At 35.3% G+C, this 25,982-nt stretch overlaps 1 protein-coding gene across 3 annotated transcripts in view; it reads right to left on the reverse strand.

Moving 5' to 3' along the window:
* Window positions 1-25,982, reverse strand: part of LOC149782269 (histone-lysine N-methyltransferase PRDM16-like) — an 82,273-nt gene that overhangs the window by 43,475 nt on the left and 12,816 nt on the right. Inside the window, exons 2-3 of one of the 3 annotated variants that reach the window (XM_089933644.1) lie at window positions 22,094-22,389; window positions 431-559 (exon numbers count right to left, since the gene is read on the reverse strand). In XM_089933644.1, coding sequence (XP_089789770.1) covers window positions 431-559; window positions 22,094-22,389 — 425 coding nt within the window. Of the gene's footprint in view, window positions 1-430; window positions 560-728; window positions 882-5,845; window positions 6,048-22,093; window positions 22,390-25,982 lie in introns of those variants that run through there. The other 2 variants (XM_089933645.1, XM_089933646.1) reach the window with 2 other exon arrangements.

Below are 25,982 nucleotides of genomic sequence, written 5' to 3' on the forward strand. Positions count from 1 at the left end.
AAAAAAAAATGACATCGTGATGACAAGACTGCACTTTCGTATATATAACAAGATTATAATGTGGTATGTGTGTTAAGTTTTCTTTTCCTCATAGATTAGTCATACCAGCATACAAGTTACGATCACTGTCATATGATAGCTTATCTTTCCACTTAAAAAGAGAGAACACGAGTATCCTGATAGACAGATAGACAGACAGACAGATAGATAAATAGATAGATAGATAGATCCATGGATCATAAAATACAAGTTTTTATTAATTTCTTTCGCAATCTCAATTTATATCAGTTTTATTTCAAGACGACGTTGGTTATTTAGCATGAATGAAAAGGACAAGAAAGTGAAAGAATGGAAAAGAGGGAAAGGGGGTGGAAAATATACCAACGAAGAGAAAGGACTGTGCATAGGTATTATTAGTGAAATAACTGACCTGGTCATTGAAATGTATGGCCATCAAATTTCCCTGGTTTATGTCGTCAGTGCTTCTAATGTATTTCATCCAACTATCTGTTCCACTTGTAGCAACTGAAAATTTCACTTTTCCACTAGCATTCAGTATCTGAAATGAGAGCGGGACGACTTATATAAAATTAATATTTTAATGACATTATTATTATTATCATCATCATCATCATCATTACTATTATTATTATTATTATTATTATTATTATTATTATTTCTTGGAAAATATTTCAATCTAAGGAATTAGAAACTGACATTTTACTTACCTACTATAACACAATGTAACAAAAGTCTGCAACTAATAAATTAGGAACAGTTTGCCAAAGCTATCACATTTCAAAGTCAGTCATTAGTCGGCTATTGTGTAGCCTCGCTTGACATCAAACACACAACGCAGAGAAAGAGATTCCACAAGTGTATTCAGTTACCAACATGCTATTCAACCACTTGCTCATATCATTTCATGATGAGTCTGTCACTCAAACTAGGCCACGCCTATTTATCTCACAGTTCAGCCAATCAAGTGCATCCTGTTATCTGCCTCGACCAGTAAGGGACAGTATCATTTGAGTGACAGCAGAGTAGCTGCAGTAATTTGAATTAATGCAAAAAAATGAATACCACCAGTACTCGGGTTAGATGTAATAAAATATCAATTTCTAAAGAAACTATTATCAGAATATCAAACAAAGTTTAATCCAGGTTTATCTGCTTTTAACCATAAAGTTCGATTTGGCTTTGAGGGGTGGGGGAATGAGATATCTTTCTTCTCACAATTAAATTACAAAATTGTTGACAGTGAATGCAAGTGAAACATTGCAATATAACATTTAATTTATGCATAAATGTGAATTATTCATTTTTATACTATATCAATAAAACTCGTGACATGTTCTAAAAGTAGCTGACATTTTTTCCAATATTTTATAAACATACATTAGAATAATTCTGCTCTTTTATTTACATGTTTTCTATCATGAGTTATAAATGTTTTAGCTTTTAATCAGTAAAAATACATTTTGAGAAAGAAAGAATACATGAAAGGTGGCATGGATTGTAGTTGCGGCCAAAACTGAACACTCGATGAAAGCGACTGTTGGATGTTTTTATAACTTTAATAATTATAATAAAATTTACATTCCATTACTGTTTTGATACAAAAATGACAAGCACCTTGCAGGATGTTTATTTTGGTAAATATTACCAAATATTTTTCGTACTGGCATGATGATATGAAATTGTCTGATAATTGCAGATGATTATCCTTTGCAAATGTCATCTATAACATCCTCCCTCAAATGAAATGTTAAAGAGTTAATACAGAGAACATTGCTAGCTTTAGGTATGCATTAGATGTAAATTTTCCAGTATTATCAATGTAATTTGCTATCAGCAACAAGTCCTGACGATATCATTTATAACTCACTATCAAAAGAAATTTGCAAGTAGCGAGATACAATTATATCTGCAACGGTCATGTATTTAGTGGCAGCAACATATTTAACTTTACTTGTATTTATCTAATTTTACCTATACGGAAATATGATACGACAAAAAGTATGAATGTGTTCTACAAGCATGTATGGAATTTCTCCACAATAAACGTCAATTAATTTCATTCCACGTGACTATGTAGATGTTTATGGAATGAAAGTACTATATTTTAACAGCAATGCACAAATATTACTTTCTTTGAAACCAACACGAAACGGACATATATATTAATTTCAGCTGGTCACCATCCCAGCCAACCCCCATACCCCACCACGTCTCAGTTACTCTTTTGACCGTACTATTTATAGACATTAGAAAGGTTTCACGTAGAATTCATATACACTCATGCTTTGTGAATTCCACATACAATATATTCTTTAAATATCTCTTCTGTCAAAGATATCGATCTTTATAGTTTTTTCACGGATGTTAATTTTTGTAAGGCATGTTAATCCAAAACTTCACAGTACATCAACGAAATAGTTACTATTCCATTTACGGTACTAGGCTGGTTCAAACTTTTCAAAATTAATCTTTGCTAAATGGACATAGAACATAAAAAGTGAGGACAGGGACGCGCGCATAAGTATTGGGGAGGGGGGCAAACATGTAATAATCAGCTTTCTGGGTGTAGGACAAAACGAGTTTAGAGGTAAATGGGGGGAGTCACCCCCACCCCATTTGCCCCTATATGCAGGCGCCCATAAGCGAGGATGAAAAGCTTCACAGTTGTTTGACGTTAGTTGGTCCTTACACATTTTTTTCTTGATCGTTTCCTGTATTATATACAATATATGTACATGAAATTATATAAAGTATAAGTAAGACTACTATATGTTGTGTTCGAACCAGAAATAATGAAAACATTATCAACTTGAGGGTTTGTGGAAAACTTGAGGGTTTGTGAAAACCTATGTACATGTCATAAAAAGAAACTGACTGAAATATAGTTTCCAGTAAAAAGAAAATTCACAACACATCCCAAATCCCATGAACATGGTTGACTTGATAACTGTTGGGTCGACACTTTATATTGTGAACTAGTCTTGTTCGTTCAAAGACACCAGCTGCAGCCGCAATATACAAGAACGGAAATTCAACTACCGTATATATACACACTATACAACAACATTCCGATAACGGAGAAAACTTGGAAGTATATGAAATAAAGTTTTCACCAACTTTTTATAATAAATAATCCTTTATTAAAAAAAACAACAACGTGCAAATGGTCTGGAAACTTAAAAAGAGGATCTTGGTTGCTTAAAATGAAAGTAGTATTTAATAGGTAGTATACGGTAGTATGTATTGAAGATACTAACAGATCAAAGAATTGGGAACATTCAAAGTATTTATATTATAAACCCATAAGAATGATTTACAGCAATAATGTATCAACCGTTACTATTCTTTACCACATGCATCGTTGCACCGGTTAAATTATTTACATTTCAGTATAAAAAAAATACTAATATCACAAATTGTAGTGAAATTAAAGAGCGTTTTAATTCACATTAAACATTTTTTTTTTATAATTTTACAAGATGTCGGTATTATATTTTGAAAAACATAATAAAAACTAAAACAATGAAAGCCGAAATGAACATGAAATCTGATATGCCTTTTCAAAAGTGTCAATCACTGTATGCATCAACATATTTAATGAACTGAGAGGCCAGTTCTAGCAAGATTAATGTAGAAATCTGCATTGTAAAGATTTATTCCATTGTGTACCTTACCTTGTGCTAAGCACCCCTGGGGGAGTAAAGGTAAAGCTTTTAAACAGGTAAGGAACATAATGAACGGATTAATTTACAAAAAAGGCCACGGGATTTTGTGGTGAATGCTAAACACTTTGATCTGTTCCATAATGTACCGATCAAATCTACCTGCTTGTTAAATGATTAACTTTGTTCACCCCACCCCCCCACATGTTCATTCGTGTGTGTGTGTGTGTGTGTGTGTGTGTGTTGGATTTTTAACGTAGCTTTACCAAGTTTTCAGTCATATCGCTACGATGCCTGCAATGTGTCAGTTTATAGTGATGTCTACCACTGGGGCATCATGCCACAGACATGTAGCATGATGTTCCCACACAGTCACATTATCCTGACACCAGGCCGACCAGTCCTAACACATGTTCATTCGTAAAATATCCGAGAGTCACAGATGCCGAAAAATCTGTGCAAACATGCCGTGTGAAGTTGTATGATCGCAAAATTTCATATTTAACACTGTCCATCCTGATCGTGCATCGTTGAATCTATTCGAAATAAAAGACTATTTGGAGTATATTAGAAGCGAACAATACTGGTAAGACCTGCATGGCTATTGGAAATAAAAGACTATTTGGAGTATATTAAAAGCGAACAATACTGGTAAGACCTGCATGGCTATTGGAAATAAAAGACTATTTGGAGTATATTAAAAGCGAACAATACTGGTAAGACCTGCATGGCTATTGGAAATAAAAGACTATTTGGAGTATATTAAAAGCGAACAATAATGACCTGCATTAGCTGTCGAAGAAAACGTTTCTTTTGGGATTTTGATAAAACCTCTATTGTTTTAACCTAAGTTCAATCGATTCCTTTACTGAGTGAAATGAAATTCTTTTCCCATTCTGTGACATGTATAGAAATATCTGTGTAGAGATAGATTTTGTTACCCAAGGAAATCTGTACAACCTGCTAAAGCTAAGCATTTCCAGACGGATGCAAAACAAATTTTATACATTAAATTTAAAATATTGTTGTATTTATTGTTAAACCATTACGACTGAAAACTGCATTTGCAAGATGATGGTAAATATATGCACGTGACATTTTATTTTTCAAAACGTCAACCTAATTTTAAGTATATTTACGTGTATTTTCCATTTTTTAAATAGGAATAAAACAAACATCTCACTTTACATTAATCAGATTTCAAATTTAGCTATAATTTGAACAGATGCACAAACACGTACAAAATATAGCACAGCCTTGACGTATTCCAATTTGCACTGACACTTTTTATCTTGCGATTTTCTTTTAAAATTAATTTATCAGTTGCCTTACATTTTACATCATATACTGGACCTGTACCTGGTTGCGATTAAAATAAAGTATAAAAACCTACCATTATGATAATCTACCGAAAAATAGACAAAACTACAAACATAAATAATTGAAGGATTTAGTAGCCATCCTCAAACAAAGAATAAAAAATCACATATTTATATCCCCAAAAATCACATTTTAACACTAATATTAATTAAAACAGACACCTCCGTTCGTATATCACACTCCATAAAGGCAATATAAAAAAGACAAAAGGTGTATGACATATACGGGCTCCAGAGCTAGTTGTCGTTAAATAATGTCGGTTGCTTGACTTGAAAACTTAAGTTTGGAATTCACGATTTCTCAATAACAAAATCAGTTACTGATATAAATATAAGAATTTTTAAATCGATTTAAAATACTAGCAATATTTTCTAAATGCAACCTACAATCTGAACACTTGTCATCTGATAAATGTATTTTATAAAACAAAGAAATTAATGCTAAATATACACGCAGTATCTTGCACTGAAAAGTATTAAAATTTTTGTCTCTATCATTAAGGTTTTCCCAGCCCCGATATTCCATATTACACTGTTCACTTGATCTATTTTTTTTTTTTTTCATTTTGGAATTGACTTTCAATGTTCACGTTGCACATTTGTACAGACTTCATTTTGAAAGTTTCGTGCCATGAAATGAAAAATATCTTCGTTATCTGTTATATTTTTAAGTTATTGTGAAGTTTTCTCTCGTCCGACCAAATTTTGCTACAAATCAAAGTCTGAACAAAAACACAAAATCCATACACTTATTAAATACATTATAAGTAAATAAATATTTACCTTGAGAAATGTCCTGTTCTGTCCTAGTAAAACAATGTACAGATATCCACTTCTGACACCAACAAAATTCAATCTACGCAAGTATCTCTGACTGTCAGTAGCAACCAATCACAAATGAAGCTTGCTACCCTCCCCTACGCGGAAAACACTGCAACAGCTTCGCTGAGTTCACCAATACTAGACACTTGTTGATTACAAGTGTTTTCTTCTAACCAGCAAGGCTTGGGGTCTATTGGCTGTTTGCACTGACAATCTAGTCAGTAGTTGTCAATGCTGTTACAAGCTTGTAGCTAATCAAGACCTCCAGCATTTGATAGCTTGTTTTCAGGGGATAATTGCCTTATTACACAATGGGGCATTGTAAAGACTTGCCCAACAGGCTGAAACCAGTGACTTCAGTAGATAATAATATCTTAATTAGCACTTAACACTTTCTTTCAAGTTGAACAGTCTGTCCCCTTGATACAACTTCTCATCTTTCAGGGCTATTGTTCATTTCGAGGGATTAAGGGATTAGCGTAGGGTGACAGCTGAGCTAGCCGTGACAGAGCGGTGGCAAAACATTTGGTGGCAAAGAAATTACAGTGAATACTGATTGGTCAAACACGAGCAGAATTTGTTTACTTATTTGAAGTTGACATTATTTCACAAGTTAATTAATAAATTTAATTAAATTAGACCGAAAACAAGTACAAAGAACTGTGTTTGTACTGCAACCTGTTTTAAAAGCAAATAATTAGTTTTGTTTCGCGTTTCAATTGACCACAGGGTCGAAATGAAGTATGATGAGAAATTGATATTATAGAATGATATTTTGTACAATTACGTTATTAAACACTGGATAATCATACATTTGACTGCAATTAATAATAAGATGATGATGAAATTTAGTGTTATAAATAAATAAATAAATAAATAAACAAACTTTGTCCAAACGATTAGGTAACCGGTTATGAGCTTTACATAAACAATTTTATATTATAATAGTTACAGCATGCCATAGAAAATGTATCTGAACACGTATTGATTTATATAATGCTGAATGAAAGGAATGAACCTAGAACGAGTTCAAGGAATAGATATGACCTACTACAGTACCTTAAAGTACCTAAACGGAGAACTTCACTGATGTGAGATGAACGGATGCTCACATAGACGAATATAAACATGTGAGCATAAAAGTAAATGCAAAGATTTGAGCATGCGTTTTTTAATATACACTTTATTAGCAGTTAGAAGACAATCACATTTGTATATTTTCATAGTATACATGTAGAATCTGTAATGATAATAATAATAATAATAGTAATAATAACACCAGTTCAAAGTCATTCTGATACATGAATTATGCATAACTCTGTTTTGTAGAGACATCTTAAAACTAAATAGGAAATGTTACAAATGATGCATTAGTGATAGTTAGACAACGTTAACAATCTGACAATCTTAAAATATGTCTGGAATGAGACTGGTTTCAGCACGTCAATGCATTCCAATATATCAAAGAAATGGAAGCGGGGGTGGGGATCTCAATGCAAATGGTCTATTTAGTATTCGATTCAATAATACTGATTTAGGTAAATGGTAGGGCGTCTTTATCGATACATACGGTCTGCTTAGTATTGGATTTCTGTAAGTCTGTATTAGTTGGGTCAGTGGAAGTAGACGTTACTCTAATGGTAGACGATAAGACCTAAAGTGGGAGTTACGCACCCCGTTATGTCCTTAGTGAGACAGTTTTGTACCATACTATGCGTCCATGCATCCTTATCATTTAAGATCCAATGAATACAGTCAAGTATTAACACTGATATTATACATGCAAAATCATGCAGTTGATCGTAATCATTTAGACTGACTCAAACGAGTCTCACCTGTGTTTCTATTCAAGAAGTACATTTTAACATTATTTCACTTTTGATGTTGCATGTTATATTACAAATTATTCGAATTGTTAGTGACGAATATCTATCTATCTACATCTATATATCTCTATCTATCTCCATCCATCCATCCATCCATCCATCTATATCCATCCATCCATCCATCCATCCATCTATCTATCTATCTATCTATCTATCTATCTATCTATCTATCTATCTATCTATCTATCTATCTATCCAAATATACACGAAACAGAGCGGAAAGTTCTATCCCTGGATCCTAAAGGAGAATGCTTGCTAACAGTAACATCATTTTTTAAATATGAAGAAATAATATTATCATGTAGATTTAATTCGAACTCTAGACAGATTCGAACCCGTGTCAGCGGCAACGGCACCCATCTCCCTTAATGTCAACATCAACCCTTATAACATCTGGACCATGCACACGTGACAAAACAAATGATGCCAAAAGGTGGCTGGTATTCGTGTGTAACTGACTACCCAAATCTCAATCCGATGATTAATTCTCGTATCAGCACAGTGACTCCTGATATCTACGACTTAAATCAAGGTACATATACTTTAATTACATGGAATCACACACACACACACACACACACACACACGCGCAAGGCATACATATAGTTTTATTCACACGCACACAAACACACACACACACGCACGGCATGCATCTAGTTTTATCCCGTTAAGATTTTAGTTGTATCTTTCGTCTACACTCCTTTAAAATGACGTGATTGCATGTTTTTAGCTGAGATTGTTTTTGTTATTGTAGCGTTTAACGCCATTTTTCAGTACAAGATAGGCTATACATGGCGGCCAGCATAAGTGGTGGAGGAAGAACCCTGGAAAACCCGGGAAAGAACCACCGACCCACGAGAAGCTACTACTGGCAAGCTTTCCCACATACCCACATTGTCCAAACCCAAGACTCGAACCCACGCAGACAGAGGTGAGATGGCAATGATTCGTAACGGAAAGCGCTTTAGACCACTCGGCCACTCAGGGCCACTGTTTATAACTGAATATTTTTATTTCCATATGACTTTACTGTTTTTAATATAAATGGTATTGAGATTAATGATGTATACCAATTGATCCTATGGTTATGTATATTTTACTATGAACCGAAATGAAACAAAATTCATATTTATCATGTGTTTAGTAATTTTATTAAAATATTTCAAGGTGCCATACCAGGTGCAGATGAAACGAATACCATCAATTACTCGGACAGGTATGACGGATAAATTACCTATAACAACAAAAGTTTAAACACACCTTTTATATTGTAATTTGATATCCATAATTAAAATGACTTTCCCATTTCTTATAATATTTAAGGCCGCGCTCCGAAATCTAATTTTATGATCCCACTGTGGGACATAGATGGACAACCAAGAAAAGTGGACAATCTCAAATCCTACCAGAAGATATGGACATTTACTTGTACTTCTCCAATGTAATTGGGAATAAAAACCAGGCCAAGAGTTTAAACCAAAGCTATGTTGCACGATTTGGAATAAAATTGTTTTCTAGTAAACTTACATATTTTGTGGATTTTTCATGATTCTGAAATGTTGGTTCTTGTTTATTTTGGGTATGAGTCTATATTTTAGGCCTTCCCGAACTCTTAGGAAACAAATTCAGTTTATCAAATGCATCTTCCCATCGCATCATTTAAATAGTTCCTCAATCAACAGTCTTCTACCAAATCCATTTTGGGCAGCAAGCTAACTCCGAAGAGCAAGGCATTCTGATGTCATAGCTATGTAGGACAACTCTAATCCAAACTTTCCCACACATCGGGAAGACATCGCTCAGGCAAAAAACATTCGAAAAATCTGTATCTAGTTTTGCAGATGATAATTTAAATAAAAAGCTATCTTCCCTGCTGTCCCAGGGAGCTCATCTTTCAGTGGCTGAAACTCCATTTACTTCTAAGTGAGGGTCACAGGGGGTGGGTTCATTTGGGTTCGGAAAAAAAAACACTTCTGTATTATTGTTTAAAAAATGTTACTCAAATGTATTCGGTGCATTATTTAACTGTTCATTAAATTATAACAAAGACGGGTAGTACCGTGTGTATCGGATCGTGTATTGAACTCTGATGTTATTTAAAATGACTCACAACTACATCTGTATACCGAGCATGAATACTAATCAAAACGTGTAACAGTTATGATTGCATTCAAACCTCATGTAAAGATTCCACTATACCTGGGTAATACTGAATGAATGAAACATGAATTTAATGGAGAGAAATGTACACGTATGTTACTCCTGACTGGTGAGAAATTGGAAAGGTCTTGTATGGATACCAACAAGTTTTTCCATTTCATGATTAGTGGAAATGGAAAGGTCTTGCATGTATACGAACAAGTCTTTCCAGTTCATGATCATTGGAAATGGAAAGGTCTTGCATGGATGCCAATTAGTCTTTCCATTTCATGATGAGTGAAAAAGGAAAGGTCTTGTATGGATAGCAACAAGTCTTTCCATTTCAACATTTACTCAGTCATAACCTAAATTCACAATATGAGAAAATTTCACTTTTGCCACTGCTTTCATTTTATAGCAAGTGGAGAAAAAAACGAGGCAACATGCAAAGATTACCTTTTCACTAACAATTTGTATTGGTATCCCGTGAAAGGTATTACTCTTTACTGTAATAAGCTAGTTTGGTAATAAGAACAAACCATAATACCGTTTTACAACAGTAACAATTGTAACCTGCATTCTCAATTTGAATATTAAAAAAACTACATCATCAGAAATATGTGCACAGCTTCATTGCCAAGGTTTGTATTTTTGGACTATGAAAGGTTCATCAGCTAATGTCACACACACACACACACACACACACACACACACACATATGACGAGACATTGTAAATGAAGATAATGTTTGAGAGATATGTTTGGATTTGTTACTGAATTGGTTGAGCCCTAGTCAGCTCTGTATAATCAGTAGGTGTGACCACAAGTAAAGACTAAAGATTAAACAGTATTTCTCAGGTAGAGGAATCCGTGTAAAAGCAAACTTTGTTTTACGATTTGGAATTATGCTCGCTATTTTGCTGAATTGACATACTTAACGCAGTTTTACAAATGATGTTGTACATCACTGTTAGCAATTAGCACTCGCAAAAAATATGAACGGGCTTAAAATCTCAGGTCGTCTTTTCACAATTAACTCGCATTTTGCGAGTATGGGAGCGCTAAATTCAAGTTCTGCATATAACCGATGCATAACAATTCATGCATGCTTTGATTTTTTTAAGGTGTTGGTAAGACAGCCATATTTGTTGATAAGCATTGATGTTGCTAACCCAGTTATGTATAGCTGTTAATAGGTAAATATTCTGCTTAATTGCTATATAGCTGCTGACAGACAATGACCTTACTAAGACTGTAAGATAGATATCTGCTGACAGGCAATAGTGTTACTCGGATAGCAATAAAGTTACTGACAGAAATGTCGTAAAGACAGACATAGCTACTGACAGATAATGATGTTAGCAAGACAGATATAGCTGCTGACAGACAATGACCTTACTAAGACAGACATAGCTGCTGAATGACAATCATGTTACTAAGACAAACACAAATACTGACAGACAATGATGTTAGTAAGACAGATATAGCTGCTGACAGACAATGTCATTACTAAGACAGACAAAGCTTCTGACAGACAATGATGTTACTAAGACAGATACAATTACTGACAGACAATGATGTTACTAAGACAAACACAGCTGCTGACAGACAATGATGTTACTAAGACAGACACAGATACTGACAGACAATGATGTTACTAAGACAGACAGCTACTGACAGACAATGATGTTACTAAGACAGACAGCTACTGACAGACAATGATGTTACTAAGACAGACATAGCTGCTTACTGACAATGATGTTACTAAGACAAACACAGCTACTGACAATGATGTTACTAATATAGACATACCTGCTGACAGACAACGATGTTACTAAGACAAACATACCTGTTGACAGACAATGCTGTTATTAAGACAGACATAGCTACTGACAGACAATGATATTACGAAGACAGACATAGATACTGACATGCAATAATGTCACTAAGACAAACATATCTGCTGATAGTCATTCCGGGTGAACCGATTTTGAATATGAAAACAAAAACTTAAAAAACCCAAAATTCAATCAAAACCTCAATGCAACCGTTTATAGCTGTGACCTTGATAATAAGGGTGAACTCACATGTCCCAGAATGAAAGTTCTACGTCATAATGATGCATGCCGAGTGAAAGGGTTTAGGAAATATAAACTTTCACCAAAAAGTTGAGGATGTAACGTTGAATCTCCCAAGGTCAAAAGTGCTAACGAGTGTCACAAAATGAATTGCCTTGGCTCTATAATGATTCATGCCAAGTATAAGCAATAAAGAAAACTTCAAAGTTGTATCTGTTCCATTGGCTGCTACTGCAAAAGTGATTGCTCTGTGTCACTTTCACGAACGTTATGTTATCTAAAGAACACTGTTCCCACTCAACTTGAGCCCCAACAGCCACCTCACAGAGAGATGTTAAATTACACCATAACAACTGTCACTAAGTGTCTAGCACATTTTCCTCCTCCCTTTCTGAAGATCTCCAGACTGTGCCACTGTTAACAGCCACCAGCATCAATTATATCTTGTTTATTCACAGAATCATTCCATTCCCTGCATCTTGAATGGGTGAGACAAAAAAGACATACGTTTTTGCATGCAAGCAGTATGATAATGAACGGTAATCTTATTCTATACAATACAAATGGTGGGAAAATTTCAGGAAAGTAATTTTCTAATTAAAAGCAGTGTCTTATAATTTAACCTAAGTTTAAATTTTTGGATGACACTGAATTGAAATAATATAATACAGTTACATTTTCATATAATTATTTTTATTCGTAAAACTCTGTCAATATTTTTCGTTTGCAGAATATGAAATACACGTACTGCCTACAAAATAATTACTTTTCTTGGCAGCAATTTGTATTATTTAAATACTGGGTACATATACTGTACATATATAAATAAAGTTATATTTCTGATTAAGACCATACCTATCTCATTTCTTATTTTAAAAATAAAAGGGTTGCAACGCCGAATGTTGTAAATCGAACAATGTTAACTTTGAACCCAGCAAATAAAAAGCATATTGTATCCATCTGTGTACGCATATTTTATCCTAAATGACGCAGTCTTTCAGTGAATAATCCAAGACCGTTATCTCCAGATACGATAAATAAGAAAGTTTTCGACGAATACCCCACAGGGTTTGTAGGTAAGCTCTTACTGGTGACAAGATTGAATTGTTTCACTTCGTTGTTTTCTACAAAAATACATAGGGATGCTTTGTTTATACTAATTACTGTATGCTATTGACTTTTGACTACTGGAAAAGGGGTGTTACCCAGATTTATCACCCGTTAAACTCACTCTGTATCAACATCATAACAATACTAATAATGTATTTGAATTATTAATCATCGGTGACTTATACCCACATTGTTGCTGACCCACCCAGATCTGAAATGGACACCAGTTATTACAAACAATACCCAGGATCGACAGACATATCAGTATTGTAAATTAGTCACTTAAATTATCAGTTAAGGTGAGCTTTCAACACACAACACGTGTACAAGCCACGATGTCAACAATATTAACATAAGTTCATATCGTGTTTACATAATACATGTGTTTACAAGTATCTATTTACATGCCAACAAAAGCAAGAATTTATAAATTGGCAAAGACAGTAGTGATCAAGATACTGGCCACCTCTTAATTTTATTGCAAAATAAACAGATTTACCTAGTTAATGTTTGTTACCGTATGTACTCGCTTATAAGTAGACTCAAACTGCAAACAACGAAGATCCTGATCTGCTGTAGTATAATGCGCATGCAGATCTGGGCCTATGTTGTTGTTCTAATGGTTACTCCTAACAAACTGCATGGACCCAGGTCTGCCGGAGAATTATGCGACTGCAGATCTGGGCCGGTGCAGTTTACAGTTGACTCGACTTCTGAGCGAGTTGCTTGGAATAATATCTGGAGTGAAATCTCTGCGTAATCAGACAACAAAGTAATTAGGTGAATATTTGTTTTGCATGTCCACATAGGAAGGACACAAATGAAGGAAGTGATATACTCTGTTTCCTTAATATTTTAATTACATAATGCACAGAACCTCTCTTATCTGTAGGAGCGCCTACATAATTGTTGGGGTGGTGGTGGCAAACATTTAGTGGTCATCTTTTAAGTTTAACGGATGTAGGCCAAAGCATGTTTACCTTCTCTGTATTTGTTTCTATAACGACCAAACTCAACAACAAGGTTGTTTGACACTGCGAGTAAAGGCCTAATCGAAACGTGACAATGAGAGTAAGGCTTGTTCTAAATGTGACAATGAAATTCAAGCCTATTCGAAATGGGACAATGCGAGTAAGGCCTATTCTAAATGTATCATTTGTAATTGTGCACCGATATTGGTTCAACTCAAAACCGTTGTTATACACAACATAGTAAGTCACTTTAATAGAAGCTTCAACGGACTCACTCATTGTCTGCATAAACGAGTAATATAGTCATATAATCTTTGTTTAATTAGACTAAGGGGTATTAAAACACGCTGATTCAGCGATAGATACGACAGTCCGAAAAATTTAAACAATATTTGATTTGGTATACTCAGCTTTCACCATTAATAAGTTTAACTAAAACCCCATAGCCAATATTGTAACATTCACATTTTTTTTCTCGTATTAAACGAAGTAGTATCTTACCAAGTTGTCCATCAAGAGCATACAAATTTGTCAAAAAGATATTTGACAGTTGAATCTCCCGCACATATTATGATGATTGCAACAAATGAATAATTTTACTTCAATGTTGATAGTGTATTTAAGAGTCACTAGTAAAATCAAGCGAATTGGTTATTGCTGTATTTCCATTACACATTATTTTTAATATAAAATGAGTTAATTTAAATACCGTATAGACAAAGCTATTTAACTTTGATGTAACAGCTGGTTTTCACGTCAAAGAGATAGCACAAATACACTTAATTCCAAAATTATAAATAAAAATGAAAATAAACTGATGAGAAACAAACGACTCTTCTCACCTACGTCGAAAATGAACTCAAATTTCGAATATTAAAAACATCTGTTGTCAGTTTCATGTACTACAATGCTCGTCACTACAAGCTGCTGTAGGCCCGAGCTACCACTACCTTCACATCCAGTTTGATTGACTTGTTCTGCAGTATCAAATCAACCGTAATGCATATATATATATATATATATATATATATATATATATATATATATATATATATATATATATATATATATATATATTGGTTTCGAAGACATACACTGAAAACATACACTGTTACCCTTGTCTGTCCAACCGTCTGTCTGTCCATCACACCTATATGAAGTTTGGGATTTATTTGTACTGAATGCATGTCTACTTTTATTCCCTAATTTAAATGACCAAAAGTTTATTCTCATAAAACCTTTCTCTTTTAACCATAATAAGCTAACACTTAAATGGATGCTGGCCGAAAGCAAGACTCGAACCCACCTGGACAGAGGTGAGATGTCAGAGATCTGTAACACAGGTAAGTGCCGGAGACCACTCGGCTACGCGGGGAACCGATATTATCTGACCTACCAAAGCCGTTAGTCATGATGATATATATGTACCATTATCCCGGTAGTGTACCATTATCCCGGTAGTGACACCATTATCCCGGTAGCGACACCATGAAGAAAATGAAGCTGTGATTTTTTAAAATTTTTATGTTTATTTTTCAGCATTGTGTTCTGTGGAACTATAATCAATCAGTGTTATATTTGGTTCAAACACTGATTCGCAGAGAACATACATACTTGTTTTAGAAAATAATATTTTTAAAAAACTGACATACGTAACAGACTGGGGCGAGTTTGACTCCAAGAGAATGGGAAAATGTCAATATTTAATTCTGAAGTACATTGCAGTCTTCTCTGGCAGCTGTAAAAAGCCCATCCATCAGCCTCCCTATCTCCCATCACTAGCTCTCCATGCTGATGACACCATCGGCAGGAATGCTTGGGAAACTCTTTTAAAACGCCAAAACAGCATCATTAAAATTACTGAGGGCAGCTTCTTCCTTTAGCATAAGAGACGAGGCCATTTGTTACGATGCATTCCACATCCAGTGATACGTTCCTAGTTTCGTATCATGCAATGGAACATTGCGAGGGAATAAATGTCAATTTCAGGGCTCGGTTTCACAATATGGAATAATTGATCAATTTATAAGTAAGTTGTGTGACATATACCACGAATGGCTGTCATGTCTTGATAATGAGTGTGCAAGATTTCTTGAGCTGTGAGTGTGCTAAGATAAGGGGATATATGGAATATGTACCACTTGGTGTCATCTTGCCCCAGAACCCCTTGAGGTAAAGAAGTGATAGGTCGAGCCAAAGAAAATATTCAGTTTAAAAATAGGGGCGGATCTAGAACTATCGTTTAGGGAGAGCGTAAACAAGTAGACAAGGGATTTGTGACATGCAAATCCCTGCAGGGGCCCAGTGGGGCGAACCCCACCTCCTCTCCCAACAGTTCTTGCGTATATTAAACATTTCCAGTTAATAATTTTAACTGTATGACGTTAAAGTAAACTTACTCTTGGAAACATTCAGGTTGTCTGGCACTCGATTGTAAACGGGGAGGGGGTTCGGAACCTTTCGGGTCCGACTCGGTGGTGGTGGTGGTGAGGGGAAAGAGGTGATGGTATGGTTAGACCTGATTAGGAAGCAACTTTATGAAATTGTAACTACAGTGCATGATTTGAGTGATATCACTATATTGTATTATTTGAGTGATATAACAACAGCGTATAATTTGCGGATTATTTTAGCATTGAAAAGTGCGTATTTCAACGTATTCGATGAAATATCATTAATAGTTTTCATTTGAAATATTAATTAAACATTTACACCTATGTATTCGTATTGCTATTACCAAAATGAAAGTTATGGAACAAAAGAAAGAGACACTCCTGAGACAGCTTACCCGATTATAACTGTCCTAAAAGGACAACTTAGTTTGAATTCGTCCAGATTCAAGACTGAAAGACCCTAATCAATTTATTTTAAATTGGTTCTGCAGTGAGAAACATTCCAATTTTGCCTCTTGAATTCAAGCTTACTGTGTCCATACCTGAGAATGGCAATATAATGTCAAATATTGCAGACTAAGTCTAGGTAACTCCAAAAAGGCATGCCAAATAAAGACATGGCAAAATGAATCCAAAATTTAAAAAAATTCAAAGTCAATTTAAACATTTTTTAAACTCTTTTAAAAAGTCAAAGACCTCATCTGAAATATCATCCTGGAACACTGAACAAAAAGGATGCCTCCATTAGTTGTCTCATACAGTATGCAAAAACGGTGGCTACGATGTCGTAGTCTAAACAAGTTGAGACTACGAAACAATCGTATATCCTATGGACTTAACGCCATACTTCAGCGTGTATTTGGTGGAGGAACAACATAGGAGAACACCGGGAACAACCACCGACCCACTGGAAGATATCTACAATTTTTCTTACGTAACCACGTTGACTGAGTCAGAGACTGGACCGCAGGCGGACAGAGGTGAGATGTTCGGTAATCTGTAACAGTGATTGCCTTAGACAACTGGGTCACCTGGTACCCTCATCTTATAATGGAGTACGAATATTACAGTCCAAGTTACCAAACAATTATTGTCTGTTCTGACAAAAGTATGAGCGTCTAAATGATATGGACTTACTTGTATGTCTGCGTTTTATGCTCATCCAAGCAGGTATTTTTGTTAATTTTTCTTCTTCGAAATGATGGACCATTACGCTTTGATAGTTTAAAGGAACTTAGAATCATTGTCGGGGGTGGGGTGGGGGGTCATTTGTCCCTCCTCCCATTTCACCACTAAACTTGGTTTGGCTTACATCCGTCAAACTTAATAGTTGACCACTACATGTTTGTACCCCACCCCACCCCCAACCCACGCACCCAGCCCCGAAAATAATCCTGCGGGTGCCATTGGACCTTGTATTTGTATTTAGTTGGAATAAAATATGGAAACTCCGATCTGTAATAATATGTAAACATTGTTATGAACAGTAGCGAAAGTGCAAGAAACACCCAGATGTGAATCACACACAGCTGCCTAATCGATAGATACCGGAACGAATTAGTCCCGTCCACGAAGATGGGACACTAGTATTAGTACTAGTACAAGAGTACTTAAGGTATAGTCTACATTCCTCCATCCTCGACATGGGATATGGGCATGTTAAAACTGGTAATCCAGAAGGCATTCAGATTTCTTGCTTCGATTTTCATTATCTGTCATTATATTTTATTCTGGGCTACAGAAACGTTTTGATCTTACCTGCATAAAAACCTAATATGAAAAAGTGCAGATAAGTCCAGATTTTAATCATTTTGTAAGGTTTTAATTTCTTTTGTTCAAAATGAGTAATTTGTATCAGTGTAATGTATTGTGGACAAAAATCGAACACAAAAGAAGAACCATATTACCGGAGTCTTCCTCTCCCATATGTACTGGCCATGTGCTGAAAAGTGACAATAAACCAACAAGAACAATTGTTACCACAAAACAACATCACATTTTTGACTGCGTCATGCCAAGGAAATGGGATCTATGTGCCTTTACGAGGAGACTGCGAGACAGCCTAATTGGGATGGCCTTGGCGGAGTTCGAGCCCACGACCGTTAGATAACGAATCCGATTAGCAATAAATTCATCCACCGTGGCTTCCCATGTAAAATCTCATATTTCTACTTGCTTTAGAAATGGAAAGATTAGTTTGGGGGCATTTGTTAACTTCTTGCATGTTAAACAAAGTTTTCAATTTCACCGCCCTGAAAAATCATCGCTAAAAAAAGATCCCTTTGGACTGTGAGATGGATGTTGTATATCCTATATCTTGAGACATCTGTTTTCACTTCAAATTTGATAACATTGAGACTCATCAAAGATGTGGGGAGAAGCAGAAAAGCATGGGAATATTTTCCCACATGTTGGATGCAGTGGTAATTGTTACCACCGCTCATCGGATATATTACCTCACCCAACCTGCAAATTGTATGCCCTGCATATATCTCAGTCTACCCAAAACCTAAATTCTAACAATTAATTTCCATCCACTATTCTAAACGGCCTTTCAAAGTAAATACAGAAGAGGACAAAGACAAATTCTAAAGTGTACTGTTTACAAGCACATGGTAGTCATCATCAACTGGTTTCTAGCAACGCACACCTAGTGGTGTACGGCATAGCTGGTGATGACCTCGACGAAAAACAGCTATCACACTGGTTGAAATGAATGATGCTGAAACAGATATCCAGTTTTATGAAAAGATTCCCGCAAATTTGTAATTAGGAAATATGTTAAGTATCTTTTTGCTGTTAAAATTACACAAAAATTTGAGATTATTCAGTTTCTATTAAGTGTGGGAATTGTTAGAATTGGAAATCTTACACAATTCAAAAGATATAAAAGTTTATGATATATAATATCAAAAGACGGGAACTGTTCGTAAATTGCTACACTGTATAAGGGATATAACAGTGCATTGACATAAATAAAGTAATATAAACCGTCACAGTACGTGACTAATATTTTAATAGGCTTCTTGCAAATTAGTGAGAACATATGTAGAAAAAATAATACGGTGAAATCTGCGAGTCAAACAACTCAACAAGTAATTATGTTTATTGTTTTAGAAACAATGGCCATAAACAAGAGGTCTGAACTGAATTCAGACCTGCAATAGGTCTGAACTGACTTCAGACCTCCAATGATATTCACGTGATATTATACATGTCAGAAAAAGAACAAATTGTTTATTGAATAAAACTGGACACAAATTTCATTTTAATCACAATTTTATTCTTTTTAAAGTCTTAAAACTTCTTAGTAAAAAAATTATTTTATTTAATTTAAATTACCTGAAGCCGATTCTGACAAAAGTAGTTTTAAACAATAACATGCCATTTAGTTATTTATTCAGTATACAATATCATAAATGAAGGCTGAAATATTGAAAATGAATGTAAAAGAAATTGTTGGTAAGAAATAATTCGAAAAATTATAAAATTAATGAGTAACTATTAATGAATTAAAATAAGTTAAATATCAACCTTCGGTCAACAACTTATGGTTGTTGAACATATACTACGAAGGGGGATTGCTGGATTCGCGCTAATTTAAAAATAAAAATAAAAATAATCGCACCGAAAAATCAACCGAATGCGAATTTTCACAATATTTGCACTTTCATTCTGAAATTCTTTCTCCTTCATTTTCATCTTAGATTTTTCCTCTAAATTTTCACTCCCATAATTTTCCACAACATTTTCACTTTTAGAATATTCTTTGATGGTAAATACAATTTTTTCTTCAAATGAGAAATAAGTGAAGCAAGTTCCTGTAAGCAGCTGATTCAAAAATAATGACAGCGTGTGAAGCTTTCCTAGCTCTTGTAAGTGGTTTCCTAAAAATAGGCCCCATAAGGAGATCTCTTTTTTTTTTAAAATTGTGCTGATAAGTTTTGATTTTAACAGGTCAAAATCATGAATTATATAATTTATCAACAACCTAACACATTTCATATTTTGGCAATGAGCCTAACACTGTTTTGTTTTCCCTTTATTTAAAAAAATGTGATTACAAGGTAGAAAATGGTGTCTTTGATACTGATCTACAATTTACATTTCTTTCAAAACTGAAGTGCATCCACATTATCTGAGCTATTTTGAGAAGCCGCAATGGCTTAGTGGTTAGCATGCTGAACTCGCGGGTGCGGGTTCGAATCCTACTATCAAAGCAGATTGACTACCGATGTGTGTCCTTGTGGGCAAGGCACTTTAATCCTATTGCAACAGAACTAAGAGAAAAAACACCCACCCACCCCAACAACCCACCCAACTACTTATGCTGCTGTGTCTTAGAAAACCAAGGAATCCAAACAACTCTCCTGCACTGTTGGACAATATTTCCAGGCAGCGTGTCAACTGAAGGGCCATACTCCATGTGCTCAAATGGGACGGAGTATCAGTCCAACCGGATCTTTGATGTTAGGACTGATTTCAGTCTTATTTTCAAGATGTTGCAAATTTTTTAAAATATTCGGCAGTCATGCGTAGCGAGAGCAGAGAATCCCTCTAATGTTATTTTTGGACTGGTTTGATGATTGTAACAGCATCTGTGACACCAGTCTGCCACGCACTGGCGGTGTGGATATTAATACGACGAAGATAAAAATGTAAATGATGCTGCACAGAAGCAGAAAATCAATGTGAAGATGAATGAACTAAAATTCCGCGACTTATTTACCTGTGAAATTGACAGAACCCGACGTAGGAAGATGTTAAGTGATGGGCATAAGAGACTATAGAAAAGGGATTATAACTTTCTCTGTCACAGATGGTCATATTTATTTGCCTAAATAATCAAGAAGCGAGAGGAATACGAAATACAATATAAAATAACAGCTTTATGCAACAGAAACACTAAATTATGCATCTGTACAAACAAAACCTACTATGTATGTATATTTGTATGTAGTATGTATGTATGTATGTATGTAGTATGTATGTGTATATATATATATATATATATATATATATATATATATATATATATATATATATATATATATATATATAGTGTGTGTGTGTGTGTCTCTATATAAGGCATATATACAATGTATTTGCATGTATACATGTTTTTATGTGTACAAATATGCAGCACTAGCATTCCATGAATTATTTACCTATTAAATTTACAAGCTCGTTATATACACACACTTTGAGATTAACATTAAAACTGGAAAATACAGTGTGCCTCAGTTGTCACGCATGGCGATATTTTGCTTAAGTGTTCCATAAAAAATACGGAAAATAAATGATATGAAATTACTAATAGTAATAATCCAGGAACTTTCTAACCAACACACGCTACAGTGTAGGCTAAAGGCTTGTTTAATATCGCCTCCAGGTCTAAATATATGATACTTACGTAACTGTCGCAATAAGTAACATAGTACGCAAGCTGGCATAAGCCTGCTATTTGTCACCTACACGTTATTCAATTTTCAGTACATAATTCACACTAATTTTTTACTTCAAAGCTGGTTATAGTCAAAAGAACTTCTTTTGTACAGCCATGCGTATAATTGGGTGGCGCCATCTTGGGTCTGGCAAAGAGTGTGCAAGTTTAAATAAGGTTGGTCCTTACCTCCAAAACACTGGATGCATGATTAACATGTTCCGTCAGGTTTCCATTTAGGGGACCAAATTCTTGTCCCGCAGAAAAACTCGCTGTGCTCCAGACACCTAGATCAGAGATGACTTGCGATGGGCGAAGTTCAAGTCCCTCGGGGACCTTGACTCGTTCAACTTGGTCAGCATGAGGCAGGTGCGATGGGGAGGGGGAGCGGCTGAGGATGTTGGGAGAATCAGCGAGTTCACTGGATTCTTCTATGTGTGAACCCTCCCCCGGGAAATGAGCACTTTGAGGCTCACTGACGTCATCTGTAGAGGAGAAACAAATACGTACTGTATAATGTTCTCATTTTATCTTCTTTTTATAAAATGGAATACCCTTGATAAGATATTCAAATGATGTGATGCAGTCAGTAAATAGAGCAGATTGCATTTGGTTTAACTGTTTCTCTAGCTGTCAAGTAAGAAACATACATACATACATACATACATACATACATACATACATACATCATGCATGCATGCATGCATGCAGACATACATTTCCCCTTTCACCATCCTCGAATCCATTCATCTCCATATCTATACCAGTGTGCATTTAAAACATAAATTTAAAAAATAGTAAAAGAAAGAAATTAATAACAGAAGGAAGTAAAATAAGATCAAAACTAAAATAATATAGGAAACTAAATATAATAATAACTTTGGGGTACCTTCAATACACACACACACACACACGTGTGTGTGTGTGTGTGTGTGTCTGTGTGTGTGTAACCGTCACTTTGATCACATACAAATATCAATACTTTATCAAAGTTAATCAGAGCTGTAACTACCTTTATGTCGCTATAATTTGAAAGCTAGTGAAACAACGCATCTCCTTCCTTATGTTAATGGACTCTAAAACGAGTCATTGAACCAGTTATGCTGTCTGGTACAACATTAATTGTTTTTTATATTCCTTATACAGTGTCTTGGCATTCAACACAAGCTGGGATAGAGAATTAAATTATTTACAACTGTATTCTGTTGTTCATGGCATAATCATCAAAATCTTTTAAAGTCGAATAGGCCAACAACTTTGTTCAACTAAAACAAGGCGAACAAGCTGAAGTTCATATTGCGATACAAACACCCACCCCTGCATAAAATCATGTTTTATATGAAAGAATCAGCGGTTTTATTGATATCCATGAATAGTCGATCTGTCTCAAATAAATGATTGGGATCTTGCTGGAGTGGTCAAAAACAAGAAATGGCTACTCACAATACTCTAATCAATGAAAGAAAGCAAACGTGTACAATTTCCTAAACAAACTGATAATATTGTGTATTTTTCTCCTGGAGACACGTGTGTCCAGTTGATATTGACAGAAGTTTTAATTCTATGGTCATCTATTCTTCCATTATATTTGTATAACAATTGTAAGAACATCATACACTGCCACAACATATCAAAGCAGGTTCATAAGTTGAGCAATAGATAACGTATGTACCCACATGTGAGTGGATCCATTTAGTACCGGTCAGCGATTTATACTGGGTACCGTTTATTTAACGTTCGCATACGAGGTAGGAGGTCCAATTGCAAACTGCACAGACCCATATTGCACAGGCAGATGTGGTCTGTGCAGTTTGTAAGGGTGGTGTGGTAATCATTAGAACCATCAATGCATACCCTGATTTGTTTGGCACATTATCCAACGGCAGAGCAGGGTTTATGTTGGTACTGCTGGTGGACCGGATTTTTGTGGCAGTACATACGGTACCCAGATTAAACCTCCTCTTGGGATGCAATAGGGTTCAATTAAAAAAAAATTCATAACCAGAGAGCGCAGGGTAAATAATTTAGATGCGTCCATTTAGAGATTTTTAGCAATTTGTGTTCCCCCGAGGGTGTCCATTTAAGGCTTTTCGTAATTGGCGTTATTAGCCTGACTGAATGTCCACGATGAGCAAAGGAATTATAAACAATAATTCTTTAAACAAATAACTGCCACTGTTTCCAGTAGCGGGTAAGATCAGTATTTTAACACCTCAACAAGGGAACAAACACCAGTTTAATTCTAGGATGGCAAAGACAGGCAGAACAATGACCAGACATAATAGAGGCGCTTAAGTGGACACTTGACGGTCAAGTTATAAATGTCCACCTGAATGGACAAACTGATCCGGTAATGTGAAATCCTTTCAATAGACTGTCTTATCAAAACACACTTTCCATAGGTAAATGGTGCTAAGTCTTAGACCTGTCCATCACACAATGGCAACAAATGGATGCCTGATGGCTTAAATCACTATGTCTTCACAGTATGTTTTGGTTACAGTTACTTCTTACAAAAGTGCATTCAACCTGCCGATGATATAAAATCGCTTACATCAGCGCAATGCTCAACAAGAACTTAGCTCCATGTTGGGTCAGTGTAAAGAAGGCATTAGCATTATCCTTTTCAGTCACTGGAATGTAAGGTGCCACACTTAACATCCAACAGGTGGCTCAAGGAGGGATCAGATGATATCAAGAAAAGTGGCCAAGTCATCCCATAATGCAAATGTAAACACATACTATTATTTGGTAGCTTTGGACTGATACAATTTGTCTTTCCTGTGTAATCGTTGCGCCTAATGATATTAAATTACTGTGTTATTTCAATGGCTGCTCTCCTAATACAGCAAGAATTGTACTCACTATTAATAAAAATGTTTATAAATACATCATCATCATCATCATCATCATCATCATCATCAATAACAACAACAATAATAATGATGATGTTGACGACGACAACAACAACAACAAAAATAATAATAATATAACAACAACAAGAGTAAAAACAACAATTGGAACACAGTAGTGTCGAAAAGGAACGTTATCTATACGATTTTCTTGACTGATCGTAAACAGCATAAGGTAGATTGAAAACCTAAGTTTGGAGAAGATATACATGTAAGGGCTATAACTCCTGTAAATGATGACGGGGAATGGTGGACATCCATGATGACGGGGAATGGTGGACATCCATGATGGCTGGGAATGATAGACATCGACGGGGAATAATAGACATCCATGATGACGGGGAATGATAGACATCCATGATGACGGGGAATAATAGACATCCATGATGACGGGGAATGGTGGACATCCGTGATGACGGGGAATGATAGACATCCATGATGACGGGGAATGATAGACATCCATGATGACGGGGAATGATGGACATCCATGATAACGGGGAATGATAGACATCCATGATGACGGGGAATGATAGACATCCATATAATTAGTAGTCTGGTCAATATCAAAGTGCACAAAAACATTGGCCCCAAATGCGATATACCTTGGTAAAGGTATACCATGGAAAGCAAATTAGGAGGACAGCAATGAAAGGGCAATAACTTTTCTAAATGGTATTGTAGAACACTTGAAAATTAAACTCATTCTATGTCACATCAATATAAAGCTGTCGTGGTTGAAATCCAACAAAGCTTGATAAAGTTATGCCGTGGAAGCAAAGTCAGGATAATGGGAAATCAGAGGACAAAAATCACTTAAGGTCTCAAGAGCTTGTATCCGTGAACTAAATTTGGTTGAAATCAATGACAGTTTGATGAAAACTTAATTAGAAGGACAAGCAAGCAGACAAAAAAGACTTATATAAGGCAATGTAAGTCTATGCGTTAATGTTTATACCGAATTGCTATAGAATGTGTTGAATGGTTCTTTAGTTATGTCTGTTACAAGCAACGGACCATGTTCGAACGGTTCTTTAGTTACGTCTGTTACAACCAATGGAGCATATTTGAATGGTTCTTTAGTTATCTCTGTTACAAGCAATGGACATATTTGAATGGTTCTTTAGTTATCTCTGTTACAAGCAATGGACCATGTTTTGAATGGTTCT

This window comes from Sinohyriopsis cumingii, chromosome 15 (assembly GCF_028554795.1).
Source record: "Sinohyriopsis cumingii isolate HCF-2022 chromosome 15, ASM2855479v2, whole genome shotgun sequence".
Classification (NCBI taxonomy): domain Eukaryota; kingdom Metazoa; phylum Mollusca; class Bivalvia; order Unionida; family Unionidae; genus Sinohyriopsis; species Sinohyriopsis cumingii.